Raw genomic sequence first — 22335 nt, 5'->3', positions numbered from 1 at the left:
GCCACCCGTCGGTCCCTGGCGGCCACCCACCACCCAAACCAGGCCACCCGTCAGTCCCTGGCAGCCACCCGTCAGTCCCTGGCGGCCATCCGCCACCCAAACCAGGCCACCCGTCGGTCCCTGGCGGCCACCCCCCACCCAAACCAGGCCACCCGTCAGTCCCTGGCGGCCACCCGCCACCCAAACCAGGCCACCCGTCGGTCCCTGGCGGCCACCCGCCACCCAAACCAGGCCACCCGTCGGTCCCTGGCGGCCACCCACCACCCAAACCGGGCCACCCACCACCCAAACCAGGCCACCCGTCGGTCCCTGGCGGCCACCCGCCTCACAAACCGGGCCACCCGTCGGTCCCTGGCGGCCATCCACCACCCGAACCGGGCCACCCACCACCCAAACCAGGCCACCCGTCGGTCCCTGGCGGCCACCCGTCGGTCCCTGGCGGCCACCCGTCGGTCCCTGGCGGCCACCCGCCACCCAAACCAGGCCACCCGTCGGTCCCTGGCGGCCACCCACCACCCAAACCAGGCCACCCGTCGGTCCCTGGCGGCCACCCACCACCCAAACCGGGCCACCCGTCGGTCCCTGGCGGCCACCCGCCTCACAAACCGGGCCACCCGTCGGTCCCTGGCGGCCACCCGCCTCACAAACCGGGCCACCCGTCGGTCCCTGGCGGCCACCCGCCTCACAAACCGGGCCACCCGTCGGTCCCTGGCGGCCACCCGCCTCACAAACCGGGCCACCCGTCGGTCCCTGGCGGCCACCCGCCTCACAAACCGGGCCACCCGTCGGTCCCTGGCGGCCACCCGCCTCACAAACCGGGCCACCCGTCGGTCCCTGGCGGCCACCCGCCTCACAAACCGGGCCACCCGTCGGTCCCTGGCGGCCACCCGCCTCACAAACCGGGCCACCCGTCGGTCCCTGGCGGCCACCCGCCTCACAAACCGGGCCACCCGTCGGTCCCTGGCACTGGCCACAGACCCCGTCCATCAAGGCCACTGTCAAAGCCAGAGACTGAAGATCCTTGCGAGAGTAGTGAACCACATTTCTTCATGGAAACGCTATCTCCCTATGGAATCGGTGGTGACTTTGTTAGTGCCGGAGAGATGAATGCTCTTTCACATCCACGGCCTTCAGGTAGCTTTAACTACAACTGGATTGTATAAATTTAGTCCAATTACAGTAAACAGATACTCTTAAATGTCAGCAGAAAACTATTGATAACCTTCAAACATTAAGTTGCATTTTGGTTTTTCTCAAATTTTTAAGTGCAATTCATAAATTTGGAAGCCTGTCAGTTGTGTAATTTTGCAGTGACACACAGTTGATATGGACATATTATTGTGAAGTTCTATGTTTAACCAATTAAGTGTAGTACTAGGGTGTTGTACCGTGTTAGCCTTTATGAATGTAGAGTAAAGCCAAGCAAAATGACACCTTTTATTGGCTAACTAAAAAGATTACAATATGCAAGCTTTTGAGGCAACTCAGAGTCCTTCTTCAGGCAAGATGTAATCAAGTGTGAAATGCTTGTTTTTATTGCGTCTGTGTGTTAGTGCTTGCTTGGACAGAATATTTGACAGGAAAAGCAACCAGTAAGCATTGCAACTAAAGCTAATAATCCAGACCTTCCGTAGGATGCAGAGTTCCAGATGAGATGCACATTCCTTGTGGTCCTGCTCATGTGACTCCCGAAGCTTGCCTCTCCCTGGGCTGCTGTGCTGATATCCAGAAGGCTGTTTGCTTTTACCCCTTGGAAGGTATGACCAGCAACCAATTTTTTGGACATTTGTCCTAGACTGACTTTTCTAGAAGTCTTATTTGCATAACATCCAGTTAAATGTGTGCTTGGTTTAGATTCCTCTGAGCATTGAGCTTTCCCCTCCCATTATCTTGACCTAGATTAATAGCCTATCTACATCTGGTGGCTTTTGTTTCAGTTGTATTGATGATTTTTCATTCAACAGCTTGCACAAAAGACAACAACTTCGTGTTTGTGGTTTATCGTAATTCAACTTGGCCAGAGATCAATCTTCACACCTTGAGAGTTGGTCAGGAGGCATGTCACCCCTTGCTGCTGACTGAAGACTTTGCCCTCTTCAAGTTTGGGTTGGGAGAATGTGGAACAAGTGTGTTTGTAAGTAACGGCATATTTGCTGGAAGTTATACTAATGAAAATCCAGCTCATTAGTGAGATTTGCAAATGCATTTTAACTCACTATGCAGGTTTCTGTACGTATTAAGTGGCCCAAAGCCCTCATTCTCTTTGCATATAGAGTTTTATTAGTCTTGCCTTTGCAGTGTAGAGCTTTCAAACCTGTTTGTTTTGCTTCCCCGTTTTACTAGGCTCATTCCTGTATGAGTAGAAGTGAGTTGCTAGCAAGTTACAGTTTTTTGTTTAGACTTGGATTAACGTGGGTTACAGTTTGGAACATGGAATATACGGTATATTGCTTAAAGTTTAGATCCTCTACTGCTAACTAGGTTAACCCTGGTAACTTCTACATTAGTGTACATCTTAACCAGATTTCTTCATACATCATGCCTACACTGCAAAAAATCTTAACAAGCCAGAAAATCTTGAAGAAAAGAAATAATAGATCTTGTTTTTTTATTTTAAGAATAACTGACTTGAGTAGATTTGTATGTGTAAGATATATAATTTCATTTAGAAAATTTAACATCTTACACATACAAATCTACTCAATTCAGTTATTCTTAAAATAAAAAAACAAGATCTATTTCTTCAAGATTTTCTGGCTTGTTAAGATTTAATTTTTTGCAGTGTACATTTCTTCAGTCTTATTTTCATCCTTTATCAACTGCTTGTCTGTGTACCCTGCCTTTTTAGAAATACTCTGTAGATTTCCCCCTTGCCACCAAGGTTGTCGGGTATGTAAGAGGAAGAGTAACCTTAAACTAAAGGCTTCATTCTTAATGCAGAATGCACTGCATGAACACTGAAGGCATTGAAATTTATTTTTTCCTGCATGTTACATTTGAATATGACCTTTAAATCAACAAGAAAAGTTCTCAAACCCCAGCTTTATACCACAGCAAGTAGTCTGAGATATAGAGATATATATATATCTTTTTTTTTTTTTTTTTTTTTTTTTTGCTGTTGCAATACAGGAAATTGGATCCACAAGTCTCTTTATTGCAGAAGTGCTGGGTTCTGTTGTCACTTACAGCCAGGCATTTGGTGAAATAAGTCGGGAGTTTCCTTACAAGTAAGCATCAGCATATGGACAAACCAAGATTTTGTCCTACCTATTGCGATCTTGGTCTGTATTTTAATAGAAACCAAATGAATGAGGTACAGAATGTAATTCTAATTTTGAAGGGGTATAATGTATTGGTTCCTTCCTTGGAAGTTGGAATACTTAAGTGCAAGATCAATATGTACTGTCTTTTGTGAGCCTACTAACCAAGGCAAAATGTACTGTAAGCTAGCTGTGTACTAGCAGAATGGAATAGGTTTTATTAAATCTATCCCTGAAAGTTCATAAACCGAAATAACTACTTCAAAAAAAATGTCTTTCTAAAGTTTCAAGATGCAATGCAGCTATTCGGAGGGTAGCCTGGTCAGTTTGGGCTACATAGTGAAGAGTTTGCCACCACAGTCTGTGGTGTCCCATCCCATAGACCCAGGGGTTCAGCTGAGAGTGGCTAAAGGTAAGACTTGCATCTGGTGGAAGAACAGGGAAAGTAGCTTAACCCCCAACCCAAGGTACAGTATATTCTGGAGTTAATGGGTTGAAAATTGAAGTGTCAGAATTCTGTGATATTCCTGCTGGTGCTTGAATTACTAATACTGTTTGGTTCATTTCAGATAAATGTTACACCCAGTACTATCCAGAAACTGGTCTCCCCTTAAGATTATTGCTAGGTTCTAGTCTATATTTGGAGTTGTGCCTCCTCAATCCTCCTGATCCAGATGCAAAGCTACTGGTGAACTACTGCATTGCTTATCCAAGGTCTTCTGAAGCAGCCTGGGTGCTGATCTACAATGGGTGAGTTTACAAAATGGATTTTTCCTCCTTCCAATGCAGCTAGACGCAAGATATTTTAATGTTTCCTATTTTTGTAAAGAGCCAAGTTCATCATTTTGCTTCAGTCTGACCGACTTCTCTTGCCTCAACTAAAGCGATGCAAAATTACCAAAGGAGGCCCTTAATGTCCCCTTTTAGTCCTATTTTCCTTTTACTTAAAATTCAGTAGTTGGAAACCAGGAATTCCATCAAAGCTGTTGTATTTAGCAGGTTAAACCAGTCATATGTAACAACATTCGCTGTATTTGGCACACAATACCAGACTTTCTTGGGACACTACATATTTGTAGTGTTTAGATGTAAATGCATAAGTGTGTGTTTTGCCATGAGCCTCATTACAAATTGGTATCCGGCTTAACCATTGTCAAATCACTTTCAGGATCAGTAAGATGCAAATACAAATGTATACTTATTCGATGCTAAGGAAATAATTTGTGCATGATGAATGTTCATATTTGGAATCTGCATTTTGTGCTTGCGTTTCAATCACTTTGATTGTAGCTCAGTTAGTAAGATGTCTAGTAGCCAAGATTACAACTCTTGGACATTTTTGCTATAGGGCAATTGGATCTCAGTGAGCAGTCGCACAAAGATCTAGACCTGAAGCAGATACAGCAGTTCAGACAATTTTGTATGACTGTGAGACATGCTCCCATTTGATAGCTGTGGTTTTTTTAAATCCCTTTTCAGTTGTCCCAACACCCTGGACCCTTCACCTTCACATCTAGGCAAGTCTCCACACCATTGCCGGAGATTTGAGGTGAAAACCTTCCAATTTGTGGACCGTAGAACAAAAGCATATTTGGATGAAGAGGTGAGTCTTTAGGGAATGGAGCTATACATCTGCCTACTGCTTGATACAGATTTACCTCAAGAGGTGCAGATTTTAAACATGGCTTCATTTCCCTTTTCAGATTTACATCCTCTGTTCTACAGAGATCTGCTCATCTATTGAGGCTAGCTGTGATGGTGCTTGCTTTGATCATACAGGTAGATTCCCACTGAAATGGTTATTTGTAAAGTTGTAAAATTACTTATCATCCAAGTGCAACTTCTAGGAGCTGAGGAATTTGATGCCAAGTATGGTGAAACAAGTTTACCTTTTGAACATTAAAGATTACAGTTGAAAGGTCTGTGTTCACCAGCCCCAACATTTATGCAGCTTAGTATTTTGACAGACCACCTATCCAGTGCAGGATTTGATGCTGGAATACGAGATCTGACCAGATTCTTAGTACTGTAACACCGTGCAACCCAGCTTGTACGCATTCGTACATCCATCCATTCATCCATCCATTTTCCAACCCGCTATATTCCTAACTACAGGGTCACAGGGGGTCTGCTGGAGCCAATCCCAGCCAACACTGGGCACAAGGCAGGAACCAATCCTGGGCAGGGTGCCAACCTACCGCAGGACACACACACATGCACACACCAGGGCCAATTTAGAATCGCCAATCCACCTAACCTGCATGTCTTTGGACTGTGGGAGGAAACCGGAGCGCCCGGAGGAAACCCACACAGACACGGGGAGAACATGCAAACTCTACGCAGGGAGGACCCGGGAAGTGAACCCAGGTCCCCAGATCTCCCAACTGTTTCCCTTCATTCTTGGCATTTAGTTCCACTACTACCAAGCCTAATCCAGATACCTTTTGATAACTCTCTAAATATAATTGTAGGACTAAAGATAGTAAGACTTCTGCATAATTGAGGTTCTTTTTGTCAGGGTTACATGTGTCCAGGCTACTTGAGGAGGAGCAGCAGCATTCTACTGTGCACGTAAAAGGGGTGAGTACTGAAGTTGCATTAACAAACAAGACTAAGTTAACTAAAATATTTTCCCCTCTAGTCTATTTTTAGTGTACCTTGACAAACAAATGGCTTTACGGTTGAACTGCACACTTTGCAGGTGTCAAAGGTCTCTGCTTATGAGGTCTATTTTGCTCTACTATTGTAGAAGCTACTTGCTTCTTATCCCCAGTCCTTTCTAGGATGAAGGACCATACTTGAACTGTTCTCAAGCACATCTAGATAGATACTCTAAAGCATGCAAGTCTGAAAGTTTTGAATTTGACAAATGCATTTTCTTTTTCCTCCAGATATGATCATCTGGTGATGCAAGTTTACTGGTTCGTGTTCAAGATCTAAATGTATTGATTTGAAACTTCATCTAAATAAACATTTTTCCACCTGTTATTTGCCTTGAACAGTGTGGCTAGTTCAATAGTCGAATACTTTTTTCCATGAACCTCATCTACCCCCCCCCCCCCAAAATCTGTTACACTCTTACAAGGGATATATAGTGTATTTTAGTTTTACTCAAGCATGTGACAAATAGTTCAAGCAGGTGGGGTGGACCAGTCCTCCTTTGAAGCTACAGTGGACACAATTTTAGGTTTCATTTCGTGCAGTACCAGGTAAATTTTCCTTCCAAGTGTCCATTAAATCTTCAGGCTTGGTTTAAAGAACTGCAGAAATGGAACATTTGAGTTAACTTCAGCCATGGATAGCCAAGGACCTGGGAAGGGGAAGAGATTGTTTCAATGCAGAGCAATAACCTTTTTAAGGGCAAAATGTGTGCATGCAAATGCTTAACTTGGCCAGAGTATTCTGTGGAATTGTGTAAACTTGGTATACCAAGACTATTTGCCACCTTGTCAGAGGCAGCATTCCCAAAAAGTTAGTCCCCATCAGAGGAAGTAGCTTTCCAGATAGACCAATTTCCATGCTGAAAATTGCACTGGGTAGTTGTTTGCAATTGCAGTGCTACCTCAATGTGATGTGGTTAATTTGTTCCCTGTGGGACAAGTCCCATTGTGGTACAAATTGTATATTTGTATAAAATGTTATTTATGAATGGGATCTGTCTTTAGACAAGTTAAATGATTGAGGCAACAGCTGGCTTTCCTCCTCTGGCGTCTCTATTCCAGAGGTCTGCAGACAATTAGTGTAACAGCACTTTGTCACTGTAGCATTTTTTTTTTTTTTGGTTCATTATATCTAAGCAGTGAGTTTCTAGGAGTTTTGACCCTTGTTTTCTAAGTCTCTAAAACAATTCTTTACATTTCTTCCAAAACCCCAATACTTTCTCATTAGCACAAGAAAGAAAACTGAGCAGTAATGCACAACAAAAGTGAGCACTATATCAAGCAGAACTGGAAATAAAACTGAGTGGGCTATGTGAGTGTAAGTGAAGATCTTTGGTCAGGGCTGCCAGCAAAAAGTCAAGAACTTTTGACTTAAAAGATCAACCACAGGTGGAATGTAGGTACATGACCTGAAATCGGCAGCAGCGATGGACAGCCTCCTGGTGGTGGATGTAATCTATCAGTTTGTCTTGAAGATAAAGGTGCAGGTTGTAGACCTTACATTTCAACTGTTGGATCACACTAATTGGAGAACACAGATGTATGCAAGACCTGGGTTTCAGCTGTCACATTCCTTGTATCAAGCCACTCTTGAACAAGAGACGGCGTCCGAAGCATCTCGCCTTTGGACTACTGCTGAGTGGTCCAAAGTTATGTTCTCTGAAAGTAAATTTTGCATTTCCTTTGGAAATCAATGTCCCAGAGTCTGGAGGAAGATAGGAGAGGCACAGAATCCACGTTGCTTGAGGTCCAGTGTAAAGTTGGCACCCCAAACCATCACTGACTGTGGAAAGTCATCTGCTGGTCTTGGTCCATTGTGTGTTCCGAGGTCCAAGGTCAACGCAGCCGTCTACCAGGAAGTGTTAGAGCATTTCATGCTTCCTGCTGCTGATGAACATTATGGAGATGCAGATTTCATTTTCCAACAGGACCTGGCACCTGCACACCGTGCCAAAGCTACCAGCACCTGGTTTAAGGACCATGATATCCCTGCTCTTGATTGGCCAGCAAACTCGCCTGACCTTAAACCCATTGAAAATCTATGGGGTATTGTGAAGAGGAAGATGCAATATGCCAGACCCAACAATTCAGAAGAGCTGAAGGCCACTATTTTTTGTGTTGGTCTTAATTGATATTCTAATTTTCCGAGATACTGAATTTGGGACTTTATTAGTTGTCAGTTATAATCATCAACATTAAAAGAAATAAACATTTGAAATACATCAGTCTGTGTGTAATGAATGAATCTAGTATACAAGTTTCACTTTTTTAATGGAATTACTGAAGTAAATCAACTTTGTCATGATATTCTAATTTTATGACCAGCACCTGTATAAAAAGATTATCCAAATGGACAACGGAGAAGCTTGGAATGCCAGCTAGCACTTGTTAATCGAGATGTTCAAAGTTGACCAAGGTGTTTCACAATCCAAAAGGCATGACAATGAATTTCCACAAGCTGTGACTCATGGAAAATGTCTTCCTTCATGCCTTAGAGAGGCTACCTACCATTTACTTTAGCTGGTTCAGCTCCCAGGACTTAGTAGCTAAAGACACTAATGTCATTCAAGAGATTGGATAAGAGTTTGGCTCTAACAATGGACAGCTTTGAGCATTAAATACTACCAGCTAACATTTTTCTTAACTAGGACTGCTCCAAAGACTCGAAGGGTCATATCTACTGCTGCCATTTCCTTGAAATTTACTATCTTTTGAGTAGCGGGCACTGTCAGTTTTGTTGCAGTCCTCACTAACAGCATACTTGTCTGCTTCTCTAGGAGATGGCAAAATTAGTTATTTTACAAAATAATCTGTACTGCATTGCCTTAAAATTGTAACTGCCATACTTGTAATCACAAATAGAGGCTGTGTAGTCATTCATTCAGGTGTTAGTGCTGTCCTTTAACTTTTCTGTGCTGGATGACAATTGCACTGAGTTGAGACTTTGTGGGCCAGGTAGAAACCTGGATATTGATGGCATGATGGCTGTGGGCATGGCTTGATCCCAGCAACAGGAACTTGTTCCCTGTGCATGCACAGTGTTTCTTCCTCAAATTCCAGGACCACTCTTTACACTGCTAAAAAAATCTGCCCCTAAGATACACAGGTTCAACACACAGGCCAATTAGAACTTGTAGTATAAGTAGATCTGCCTAATAGTAATCCAGAGGCCACCTCAAAACCAGTCCTCAGAAAAACAGAGGTAGTGATAGTTTGGGACTCAATCATTAGGGAGATTGAAGTGCAGGTTTGCTCCAGCAATAGTCTCTCATGGTGTGTTTCCTTCCGGGTGCACAGGTGGGAGACCTCTCTGGAAGAGTGGATAGGCTCTTGGCCAAAGCAGGGGTGGATCCAGTTGTCATTGTCCATGTTGGAACAAATGACATAAATAAGGGGTAGTCTGTCAGGTCTGCAATCCAAATTAAAAAAAGAATTGGGTACCAGGCTAAGGAGCAGAATTGACAAGGTAGTCTTCTCTGAAGTTCTGCCTAGGCCACATGCCAGTCCAGATAACATGAGATCAGAAGGTTTAACGCATGGCTGAAATCTCGGTGTAGGATAGAAGGGTATAGGTTTGTGGGGCACTGGAACTCCTTTTGCAATAGATGGCACCTGTTCTGCCGTAATGGGTTAAATCTGAACCGGATGGACACCAATGTGTTGGGGACACGTATGAGTAGGCTAGTCAAGGATTGTTTAAACTAGGAAATGGGGGTTGGGGGGGGGGGGGTTAGTACAGGTCAAGTTTAGAACTGTACATGGAGGAATAAACACTAATCACTAGTGTAACAATAAAAACGCATGGTAAAGTAAATTCGAACCCAATGTTTAAATCTAAATGTAAAGGAGTCACACATTAAAAATAGCTTGCCTTAATGCTAGAAGTATCAAAAATAAAACAACAGTTGTATGTAGAGGAGCATAATTATAATATTTTAGCAACAACAGAAACCTGGCTAAATAACAATGATGAAGATGAGTATAACATAGAGGGATACATACTTTTTAGGAAGGATAAACAGAACAGAAAAGGAGGTGAGGTTGCTGTTTATGTCAAACATAATTTAAACAGAAGTCCTCTTCAGTTGTGGCTTCATCTGTAACGCATTAGGGTTTGTTATAGTCCGCCCAATGCAGACACAGTAATTTCAACACATATTTTTACTAATACTGTATTAAAAAGGCAAGTTTACTGGGGGATATTAAAGACATGGGGGACTTTAACTCTCCAAATATTAACTGGGATAATCTTGAAAATAGCAGAGCACAAGAACAGGAGTTTTAAGACGTAATCAGTAGCTGTTTTTTAACACAGTATGTTAAAACACGAATGTGGGGTGAAGTCTGTCCAGATTTAGTACTTTGTAAAAATCAGGATAGAATTGAGGGTGTAGAGGTGATTGAACCACTAGGTTCAAGTGACCATAATATAATACAACTTCTCAATGTTTTTTAAGAGTGTGGATGCCAAGACTAAAACTAATTTTACTTTGGTAGGGCAAATGGTGAGCAAATGCTTCAATGTCTAAGGAGGATAGACTGGGATAAGCTTTTAAGTATGAAGAAAGATGAGGAGCAGTGCAACAAGTTTTACCTGTAATGCAGGACAAGTACATACCTAAACTGGGAATTTACAGGAAATTAAAAAAAAACAAAAAACTCCCCATTGGATTAATAAAGAGTTAAAAAAGAAGCTGCAAAGTAAAAAAAGATGTGCAAGGCGTATAAAACTAATAACTCCAATGTGAATTGTGGAGCATAAAAGAACATGGAGGCAAACATTTAGAAGGATATTAGGGAGGCTAAAAGAGAGTTGAAGAGGAATATAGCAAATAAAGTGAAAAACGACACAAAGAAAATCTTTCAATATTTTAGTAGTAAAAGATCAGTCAAGGAGGAGGTGAACTGCATTCAGGAATAGTAAAGGGGAATTTCAAACAATAAAATAGTGGATGCTCTAAATAAGCATTTTTCTGAGGTCTTCAGAAGTGGAGAGTAAGTTAATAACCACCCAGCCATAAATGGGATTACTAAGGAGGTACTGAGTGGTTTGGAAATTGTACAGGGAGAAGTACTGCTCAGATTAAGTAGACTGAAATCAAACAAATCACCAGGACCAGTTGATATTTACCCCTGAGTTCTTAAGAAGGCTAGTGAGTACATATATAAACCCATGACACATATTTTTAGGAAGTCACTGCACACTAGAGAAATTCCGAAGGCCTGGCATATGGCAAATATTATCCCTTTAAATAAAAGAGTGAACAGGTAGATCCAAGCAACTATAGGCCAGTAAGCTTAATGTGCATCACAAAAATATTAATGGAATGAATTATAAAGGATAACATTGAGGCAAGAGGCAAGTACAGGAGGTTATCTGAACAGTCAGCATGGGTTCAGAAGAGGGAGGTCATGTTTTATTAACATGCTGGAATTCTATGAGGAAGCAACAAAAGGGTATGATCAAAGTCCATCCATCCATCCATCCATTTTCCAACCCGCTGAATCTGAACACAGGGTCACGGGGTGTCTGCTGGAGCCAATCCCAGCCAATACAGGGCGCAAGACAGGAACCAATCCCAGGCAGGGTGAGAACCTACCACAGGACACACACAAACACACCCACACACCAAGCACACACTAGGGCCAATTTAGAATCGCCAATGCACTTAACCTGCATGTCTTTGGACTGTGGGAGAAAACCGGAGCACCCGGAGGAAATCCACGCAGACACGGGGAGAACATGCAAACTTCACGCAGGAAGACCCGGGAAGCACTACCACTGCGCCACCGTGCTGCCCATGATCAAAGTCATATGATATTATTTATATGGACTTTCAGACACCATTTGATAAAATGTCACATGAGAGACTGGGCATCAAAGTAAAGGAAGTGGGCGTTCAGGGTGATGCTTATTGATGGTGCGAGGAACGTCATCAGAATTGGCCAATGTTAAGAGTGGTGTTCTAAAGGGATCAGTGCTAAGGTCGCTGCTTTTTTTAATATATATAAATGATTTAGATAGGAATATATGTAACAAGTTGGTTTAGTTTGGAGATGATATCAAGATAGGTGGATTGGTATATAATCTGTTAAATCATTACAGAGGGACTTGGACAGCTTACAGGCTTGAGCAGATTCGTGGAAGATGAAGTTTAATGTCAGTAAAATGTAAAGTATTAGACATAAGAAGTAAAAATGTTAGGTTTGAATACACAATGGGAGGTCTGAAAATTGACAGTACACCTTATGAGAAGGATTTAGGAATCTTAGTGGACTCTACGTTATCAACATCCAAACAGGGATCAGAAGCTATTAAGAAAACTAAAAGAAAGTTAAGTTTTATTGCACAATGTGTGGAGTACAAGTCCATGGAGGTTCTGCTCAAGCTTTATAACGCACTGGTGCGGCCTCATCTGGAGTACTGTGTGCAGTTTTGGTCTCCAGGCTACAAAATGGAAAGCAGCACTAGAAAAAGTCCAGAGAAGAGCAAGAAGACTCATTCCAGAGCTACAGAAGATGGATTATGAAGAAAGAATAAAAAAATCTGAGCCTTTTCAGTTTAAGCAAAAGATGATTAAGAGGTGACATGATTGAAGTGTTTAAATTATGTAAAGCACTTTGAGCTACATTTTTTGTATGAAAATGTGCTATATAAATAAATGTTGTTGTTGTTGTTAAAGTTATGAAAGGAATTAGTACAGAGAATCAAGACTGTTATTTTAAAATTAGTTCATCAAGAACAAGGGGACACAGTTGGAAACTTGTTAAGGGTAAATTTCGCACAAACATTAGAAAGTTTTTCTTTACACAGTGACCATAGTCACTTGGAATAAACTACCAACTAGCCTGGTAGACAGTAAGATTTTAAGAAATTTCAAAACTAGACGATGTTTTTTTAGAAGAATTAAGTGGAGAGGACTGGCGAGCTTTGTTGGGTTGAATGGCCTGTTCTCATCTAGATTGTTCTAATGTAAATAAAAACACACACACACTGAAATTAATATCAGGAAATGCATCAGAAAACAAAATCTCCCCCAAGATGCCTCATTTTGAAACAGCAGGCTTTAATATAAATGGCAGAAAGGGATCGTTTCAGATCAGTGATCATTTAGTTCAATATTAGCATGACTGACACTTATATAAATGGATTTCTATTCATACAGCACCAACCTTATGTCAAATTACATCTTAGCCTTATAAAAAGATGTGGACAGAAACATTTCATTTGACCTAATTCAGGTTTAAAACTGCATGGAAAATGAATGCAATGTACTACATGCAAAGGAAATAAATATGAGATACTAAATATGATCAAATATATGACAAGCTGAAATTCCAATGCACATAGAACCAGTATTTAGAAAATGTATTGCTGAATAATGAGATTTTTTTTTTATTAATATCAAACATGTAAATTAGTTGTCAAATATTTCTTACATTAATAAAATTTTCTCTAACCACAGTGTGGTCAAGCTGAAAGAGGGGAAATGCATTTTAAGATTAGGGGATCTCAAATTTAACTCTTTGCACAAGATATGTCATGGAATTCATAAATAACATTGTCTTATGAATCTTTGATAATAATAATAATAGATTTAATAGTTTAAATACTTGGGATCAACAGTACAGAGTAATGTGGATTGTGGAAGAGAGGTGAAAAAGAGAGTGCAGGCAGGGTGGAATAGGTGGAGAAGAGTGTCAGGAGTGATTTGTGACAGACAGTTATCAGCAAGAATGAAAGGGAAGGTCTACAGGATGGTAGTGAGACCAGCTATGTTATATGGGTTGGAGACGGTGGCACTGACCACAAAGCAGGAGACAGAGCTGGAGGTGGCAAAGTTAAAGATGCTAAGATTTGCACTGGGTGTTGATGAGGATGGACAAGTTTAGAAATGAGTACATTAGAGGGTCAGCTCAAGTTGGACGGTTGGGAGACAAAGTCAGAGAGGCGAGATTGCGTTGGTTTGGACATGTGCAGAGAAGAGATGATGGGTATATTGGGAGAAGGATGTTAATGATAGAGCTGCCAGGTAAGAGGAGAAGAGGAAGGCCTAAGAGAAGGTTTATGGATATGGTGACATGCAGGTGATGGGTGTGATAGAGCAAGATGTAGAGGACAGAAAGATACGGAAGAAGATGGTCCACTGTGGCAACCCCTAATGGGAGCAGCCAAAAGAAGAAGATGAATACATACTGTCAACACACTACAGGAAAATATGGAATTGTTAAAATATGCGGAGCTACTATTTCATTAATTGCAAAGCACCACAATAAATATTGCACCCAGGAATACACAAGGGTTATTAAAGTTTTGGAGTTCCTTCAGAAAACAAGTATAGGTTTAAATCATAGTGTAAAAGATTTTATATGATACAAAAAGGTAGACTGCGCTCAGCTGTTTATCAGTCTAATATATAAAATTGAATGTGTGTTTGTGTTTATCCTGTACCGGTAAACCTCAGCCCAATTTTTGCACAGAGTCCATATTTGTTCAGGGAAATGCCACAGGTAATGTGTCCTTCCAAAATTTTTCCCCTTGGGGAACTTAATTCAGTGAGCAAATCTGAGATTTATTCATGAAGTGCACCAGGAGACATTTTTAGATCTTAACATAGACATGCAAACTTGCTCCATATCCTCAGTTTAGTCCACTGTAAAAAAAATGTGTCCTTTCCTACTTAAAATTTTCTAGTGACCCGTTGCACTCAAAAATTTTTGTTCATCTAATTAAAGTTGTGTAAATTGATTATTTTGATTTGTGTTGACATCTTTACCATGTTGGCTCAAATAACAATAATATGTTGTGTCAGTTAAATGTTTTGTACTCATTAAATCAGCTTGTTGTTCTAATTACATATTCTGTATTGTAACAAATACTGTTGTTTAGTTTAGTTAACTACAAAGCCAGTATCAAAAACTAAACACAACTGTAAATTTTATGCTCTACAAATTTAAACTAACAAAGAATTTATTGAATAATGCAGGATAAAAATAAAATACTTTAAATGTTTTATTAACACGTCACTTTAAAGTATTATCAACATTTCTAACTTTGCAGCAGCAATATGTGCATTTAAGCTGCACAGAAAAAATGTTTTATGTAAGAGCAGTAGGATGGTGACACTACAAATAAACAACATTTCATCCCAAACAATTGTCAAAAACTGTTGCACAGTATTTACCAATCATAATAGTGCATATAACAGCATATATATTGGCAGTCATCTTGTTTAACTCAAGGTCATTACCAAACAAACCAAAAAAGAATTTGTCTCCTTGGAATCAAGATTTAGGGGTTTATTTAGAAAACGAATAAATCAAATAAGACAACAGACCATTTAACTGTCAATTCCATTTTACTAAATTGTTTTAAAACAATGATCAAAGACTGACACAACTGACAGGAAGTGTCACACAGAAATTCATATTCCATTTGCAAATAGTTTATTTTTTTTAGAGACTGCACTCTAGCAGTGTAGTCATTTCCAAGGTGCTGGAACACTTTCTGGATCACCTCAAATGTGTATTTAAGGTCTTTGAGTTCATGTTAAGAGCATAAAGTGGGCCAAACAGGATTGTAAAGCCATTTGTAAAGTTTCCCAAGTTCTCCACAACAACCTCCTCTTCAAAGACAATTACAACATTTACTGCACTGGACAGCAATCCTGAAGGGATGCCATGCTTGACCAACTCTAAAATTCCCATTGAAATGTTCCTTGCATGAGTCTCTAATGGCTAAGAAATCTACAAAAGACGTGAAATAAAATTAGACACTTCATAAAATGACCATTGTCATGAGTATCACATAAACTGTATCAATATATCAAGTTCTTTGGCTATTTATGCAAGTTACACCACCATGAAAAGATTAAACTGATGCACCACAAAAGAGAAAAGCAAATTACCAGAATATTTTTTGAAACTGAAGCCCGCTTTCTTAGAAGGGAAGACTCTGATGAACAGTGTCTCTCCTGTGCGCTGCTAAGTCTGTGTAAGCAAAACAAAACCAACACTAAATAAGGTCAATGAATGGAGGAGAAAGAGATTGCTTAGCTTATCATACAACGATTATACTAAGATGAAGCCAAACAGAAAAACAATATTACTCTCAAGTTGACAAATTGGCAAAATTGCTTTAGATATATTATCTACCTGTATATCCAGTTTTTCTAGAAGCTTCTCCATTTCCTGTTCTCCTTATCTATCCTTTAGCTCTGTACATCTTTAGCAAGCCCACAGTAGAACTGCCCAATGATGTTAGGAGTGCTGACTTCATGATCAACACAGGTCAGGCGACACCTTTTATTAATGACACCCTAGTACTACATATAAAGGTTCAAAACTAAAAACATAGTGCTACTTGTATTAATCTGATCACTGACAAAGAATGTTATAAACTAAAGTGAAAGTTCACTCTGGGCAAACATACCCGGCGTTAAATTTAAACTGGATAAAGCATTCAACTGGAGTACTGCATAGATGTGTTACAATGTGCTGAGAATGTCATGCATATTAAAAAATGCATTCATCAATTAGAAAGTTATACTTAATAAAGCAAATATAAAAATCAATCAACTTCCACTCAAAGTAATGTCAGATCTGCTAGCTATATAACAAAGTAAGTAAAATGTGAAATGATTATTATTACCCAAACTTTCACTAACAGAATAACAAAATGCATAATCTATACTGTTTGTAAGTTAATTGGTTTCAGCCGGTTGGAAAATGGATGGATGGACATAATAAAGCAAACACAGGTTCATGGGGCCTGCTGGAGCCAATCCCAGCCAACACAGGGTGCAAGGCAGGAACCAAATCCCAGGCAGGGTGCCAACCTACCACAAGGTACACACACATACTAGGGCTAATTTCAAATCGCCAGTCCACCTAACCTGCATGTCTTTGGACTGTGGGAGGAAACAGGAGCACCCGGTGGAAACCCATGCAGACCATACAGACTCCACACAGGGAGGACCCAGGAAGCGAACCCAGGTCTCCATACTGGGAAGCAGCAGTGCTACCACTGCACCACCATGCTTTATTATATGGAGAAAAAAATGAAATGGGGGAAATGCTTCCAAGGCATGCCTTAGTTGACACATTGTGCAATCTAAACACTCAAATAATATATGTAAAGCCAACCACCTAGTTTTAAAAATGTAATTACTACAACATAAGTGTTATCAATACATAGGCAATTGCATTAATGCATATATGCATTAATGCAATTTATTATTTATTTATTACGGGTGGCGCAGTGGTACTGCCGATGCTTCACAGGTAGGAGACCTGCGTTCGCTTCCCGGGTCTGCCCTGCGTGGAGTTTGCATGTTCTCCCCGTGTGTGCGTCGGTTTCCTCCCAAAGTCCAAAAACATACAGGTTTGGTGCATTGGCGATTCTAAATTGTGCTTGGTGTGTGTGTGTGTGCCCTGCCCGGGTTTGTTTCCTGCCTTGCGCCCTGTGGTTGGGATATAATGGATGGATATTTATTACTGTTGTATTATCTATTTACAGTTTTGCTTTTTTTTTTCTTTAACTTCTTGCAAAACACTTTGAGATAGCTGCACGCTTTGCTAAAATACATGTCGTTTTCCGTGTCCATAACGTTGGTGGGTTTATGTGTTTTCATGTGCTCTTCAGCCCGAGTTTGCTGGTCATTTGCCGTATATGCACAAGTTGTGTTAAGCCATGTGAAGTGTGTTTTGGTGTCGGAGCTCTGCTACTACATTGGCATTCATGACGATTTCAATCCTGACGATACGTCGGGGACAGATGAAATACTGGGCGCGTACTTAATGACACTAACTGTGTTTTCCATTGCTGATTAATGAATGCACGCTGCCTGCCTTGCTTGTTCAAACCGAGGAATCGGAGAACACAGGTCTGTATAAACAGCCAATGTAGGGTCACCACTTTTCATCCAAGGAACCTACAAAGCGTACATACGCGCGGCAGGATACATAAAATGCTAGTTTCACGTGGAGATACGCGGGGAGAACAGCATTTCTGAAAACGCGCTGCGCTCCTCCAGGGTGATAGAATGGACCTTACAACAGAACTGGCGTGCTGTGCATTCACTGCAGAATTTACAGTACATGGCAAAGGAAACCACTGCTGTGTTAACGCACCTTTACAGTAACCCACCAAAGTCCTGTACCTTACGCTAGCGAGCTCGATTAAAGACCTACACAATAGTTTCGCAGAAAAAGCAGAAGTTTGGACAGAGGCTTGCAAAAAACCTATGGCGGCTTACTACAAAATGGCAAATGTGGCTGAAGGCAGACAGTAGTTAGCTAATCATAAAAGTGTAATAAATACCAGAAAGGTGCCGGAATAAATCCTTTAAAACGCAACTCAGGTATTCAAGGTATGCTTTACTTTGCAGAGAGTCACAGACTAAAAAGAAGTATTTTCCATCCATTTGTTAATTTTTAAACCTTAATTCCGTCTCTTTCTCTTAATTCATATAACGAGCATACACTGATAGAACCTATTGAGGAGTATCGGGCACAAAACAGCAACTCATGAAAACCGAAGGATAACTTCGAAACCGCGTGGCTTTCATACCAACCTTTCAAACGTAAATTAAAACCAAGGTCGTTCCTAACTAATGCTTTTCGATGTTAAATTAATGCTAATTAAGTGCAACTACATTTATTAATGTAGTTAAAATACCAATTGCAAACACTGCTAATACTGTACACACAAACACGTGCGGATTAAACACTTTCAAAGATTCGTTAAACTGCGAAGAGCTAATTTAAGGTGACCATCCATCCACGTTTTCTGGGGACAGTCCCCTTTTTCGGACAACTGAACTGTCCCCACTCAGAAACATGTCCCTGTTTTGTCCCCGGTTTCAGCTGGTTTACTTTTTTTAATGTATCTCATCACCATGATAATTTGAACTAGTGATGTGTCGTTCGCGAACGAGCCGGCTCTAAGAGCCGATGCTTTGAAGCGAACGAGAGGAGCCGATGCCCGTCGAGCAGAGCCGAAGCTTCAGCGGCTCCTGCTCAGCTCTGCTGAAAATCCATTCGGCAGGGGCGGGACTTTATTTATATGGGCACACAGAACATTGGCTCATAATGCCGGCTCGTTCACGAACGACACATCGGACTAGGATCTACCATTATGTGAAAGAAGAAAGGGGGGCAGACGCTCCGAAGACAGCGAGTGTTGGTACAGGCCAAGTACGCTCTGAAAGACGAGGAGCCAGATTTAAATGCAAGCGCATCGTGAAGAGAAAAAGAAGAGTGAAGAATTGAGTGAAAGCCGAAAAAGAAGCAGCATCTGGCTGCATTTCAGTGATATTGGAGACCGCAAAGCTAAGTGCAGAATTTGTAATATGAAAATATCCATTAGAGCAGGGTCAACAACAAACCTGCACAGACATAGAAGAACGACCCACCCATCCATGCAACTGGAAGAGAGCGTGCCCTCTCTCCTGCCATCCACTGACCCTGGAAAGGAGCCAAGTACTTCTGCTGCAGCATCCACTGTCTTACCGAAAACTGCAGGTATAACACGGTCTTCAGTTCAAACCAAAATAAGCACATTTATTCCAAAACAAATGACGCCAAACAAACAAATAAGTGTTGATGAGGAACTGGCTAAAATGATAGCGACTTTTAACCATTTTCCATTGTGGAGGACAGCGGATTTACAACTTTTGTACAGGCCTTAAACCCCATGTATGTTCTCCCTAGCAGAAAAACTTTGTCCCAAACAATTATTCCATAACTGTATTTCTAAGGATGGAGTACAACACTGTGCTTTCAGAAACCACTGCTCTGGAAAAAAAGTAGCATTTAATAACAAAAGAGCTGTGGATGAGGCATTTCAAAGAATAAGTGCAGCAGCAGCAAGATGCAACCCCAGCAGCCTGTCTGCTCCTCCATCAGAGGGCCAAGAGGAAGAAATTGGAGCAGGGGCGTGTTCACAGGAACCACAAGCTTCTGCTGTGTGGAGGCTCTTTGATGAAAGAGCAACAGGAGACACTGCAAGGAGAAATCCCACAGCTGATGCTGAGGTCCTATCTTGAGGAGCACCTCATCCAAAGATCTGAAGACCCAGTGAGCTGGTGGGAGGCCAAGGCTGCAGTCTACCCACGCCTGGTTAAGGTAATGGTAGGAAGACTTTGCATTGTCGCTACATCGGTCCCCTCAGAAAGAGTCTTCTCAAAAACAGGACAAATAATCACGGAGAGGAGAAATCGCATCTGGCATTTCTGAATGCCAACCTGGCCTACAAACTTTTATTCAAAGAGTCATAGTGTTGTGTTGTTGTTGTTGAGTTTGGCCTTTATTTAATTTGTTTGCTGTGGTTTTGTGTTAAGCTGTTCATTTAAAGCTTTTATTAAAATGTTACACAATAGTAACTGTGTATTTATTGTAATGAAAAAATGCATAAAATACGTAATGTCTGAAAACAATGAATAAGAAATTGCTTAGGCTATACACAAACCATTCATAATTGCTTAATTAGGCTAAAATATAAGCATCCAAATGATACTAAACGAAGAGCCATTCGGGAGCCGTAAGAGCCGGCTCTTTAAAGGGAGCCGATCCAAAAGAGCCGAAGCTTTGAAAAGAGCCGGAGTTCCCATCACTAATTTGAACTCGGCGCGCGTGCGCGGTGCTTTGATGGAGGTTATGCTTTACCGCATCCTGCAACGTTGGTGAGAAATCACGTGATCAGCTTTCACGTTGTACTCTGTAGTGTTTAGTAGTCTACGTTCCACTAGCCACCCCCCATGTCCCCGGATTGGCACAAAAAATTCTGGTCACCTTAGCTAATTATTACCTTAATTTGTACAAAAAGTGTAGCCCGTCGACGGTTATAAGAGCACGAATATATAAGAGCACGAAAGTTAGATCGATTGTAAAAAGTTTTGGTTTCTTTATTGTCCTTTTTTTTAACTACTGCAGGCTAGAGAGGCGAAAAAAAACCACACCCACCACCAAACAGCGCAACAGCCAGCCCAGAAAAGGGACAGATCTGCTCACCGTAAGAGGAGCGCCACAATATGCTACGGGAGAAGCCGGCGTTACCGCCGCTTGTCTGTTGCTGGCAAGCGCGGCTTTTCTTGCGGTGTCTGCCGATCGGCCGCCTGTTACAAACAAAACGGGTGTTTCTGCACGATGGAGTCCTGACACAAGAAAAGAAAGCTCTCGGTATGACGCCGGTAGTAGCTCCCCGGGACAGAAAAGTCTGTTATCTCTGGCTTGGCACAGTGCCACTAACCTCAGAAGGTTAAACAACCCCCATCGGTCTCCGGCGGCCCGCCGCCACCCGATCCGGCAACGAACCCCAGCCCCCCAACATAACCACAACCGGCGGCCCCCAGGAATTTGATACCAAGTATGGTGAAACAAGTTTACCTTTTGAACATTTTGAACATTAAGGATTACTTACAGTTCAAAGGTCTCAGTCAAAATACTAAGCTACATAAATGTTGGGGCTGGTGAACATGCAAAGACAACCTAACCAGTGCATGATTTGATGCTGGAATACTGGATCTGACCAGATTCTCAGTACTGCAACACAGTGCATCCCAGCTTCTTATATGCACTCGTACATGTTTCACTTCATTCTTGGCATTTAGTTCCACTACTACCAAGCCTAATCCAGATACCTTTTGATAACTCTCTAAATATAATTGTAGGACTAAAGACGGTAAGACTGCTGCATAATTGAGGTTTTTTGTCAGGGTTACATGTGTCCAGACTACCTGAGAAGCAGCAGCATTCTACTGTGCACAGAAAAGGGGTGAGGACTGAAGTTGCATTAACAGACTAGACTGTGACAGTTAACTAAAATATTTCCCCTCTAGTCTATTTTTGTAATATACCTTGACGAACACATGGCTTTAGGGTTTAACTGCACACTTGGCAGGTGTCAAAGGTTCCTGCTTATGAAGTCTGTTTTGCTATACTATTGTAGAAGCTACTTGCTTCTTATATTCCCAGTTCTTTCTAGGATGAAGGACCAAACTTGAACTGTTCTCAAGCACATCTAAAGCATGCAAGTCTGATAGTTTTGAATTTGACAAATGCATTTTCTTTTTCCTCCCAGATCTGATCTGTGGTGATGCAAGTTACTAGTTCGTGTTCAAGATCAAAATGTATTGTTTTAAAACTTCATCTAAATAATCATTTTTTCCACCTATTTTTTTTTCTCATGGGAAACGCCTTCCCCCATTTCCCACCTATACAGCACAGCAAAGCACAATTCCCTTCTTTCTTTTTCATTCTCTTCTTTATCTCACTTCACTTCCACTGCACCTAGCAAGCTTCGTCCTTTTCCATGTGACTCTGGTGCCCTGAGGTAATGGCTGCTGGCTCCTTTTATATGGCACCCGGAAGTGCTCCAGGTGCTTCATGACCTTCTTCCAGCAGCACTTTCAGGT

At 41.5% G+C, this 22335-nt stretch overlaps 1 protein-coding gene across 15 annotated transcripts in view; it reads left to right on the top strand.

Annotated features, from left to right (window-relative positions):
• LOC114644623 (zona pellucida sperm-binding protein 4-like) overlaps positions 1 to 22081 on the top strand; it is a 68005-nt gene extending 45924 nt beyond the window's left edge. For 6 of the 15 annotated variants that reach the window (XM_051934380.1, XM_051934378.1, XM_051934379.1 and 3 more), the window contains exon 10: positions 22002 to 22081. In XM_051934380.1, coding sequence (XP_051790340.1) covers positions 22002 to 22007 — 6 coding nt within the window. In that variant the 3' untranslated portion in view covers positions 22008 to 22081. Of the gene's footprint in view, positions 1 to 1634; positions 1758 to 1964; positions 2135 to 3129; positions 3228 to 3544; positions 3673 to 3829; positions 4011 to 4739; positions 4864 to 4963; positions 5040 to 5778; positions 5841 to 22001 lie in introns of all 15 variants that reach the window. The other 9 variants (XM_051934384.1, XM_051934387.1, XM_051934385.1 and 6 more) reach the window with 6 other exon arrangements.
• Positions 22082 to 22335: the final 254 nt, after the last annotated feature.

Source organism: Erpetoichthys calabaricus, chromosome 12, assembly GCF_900747795.2.
Source record: "Erpetoichthys calabaricus chromosome 12, fErpCal1.3, whole genome shotgun sequence".
NCBI lineage: Eukaryota > Metazoa > Chordata > Cladistia > Polypteriformes > Polypteridae > Erpetoichthys > Erpetoichthys calabaricus.
The sequence above is the reverse complement of the archived record's forward strand: the minus strand, read 5'-3'. Positions and strand labels throughout refer to the sequence as shown.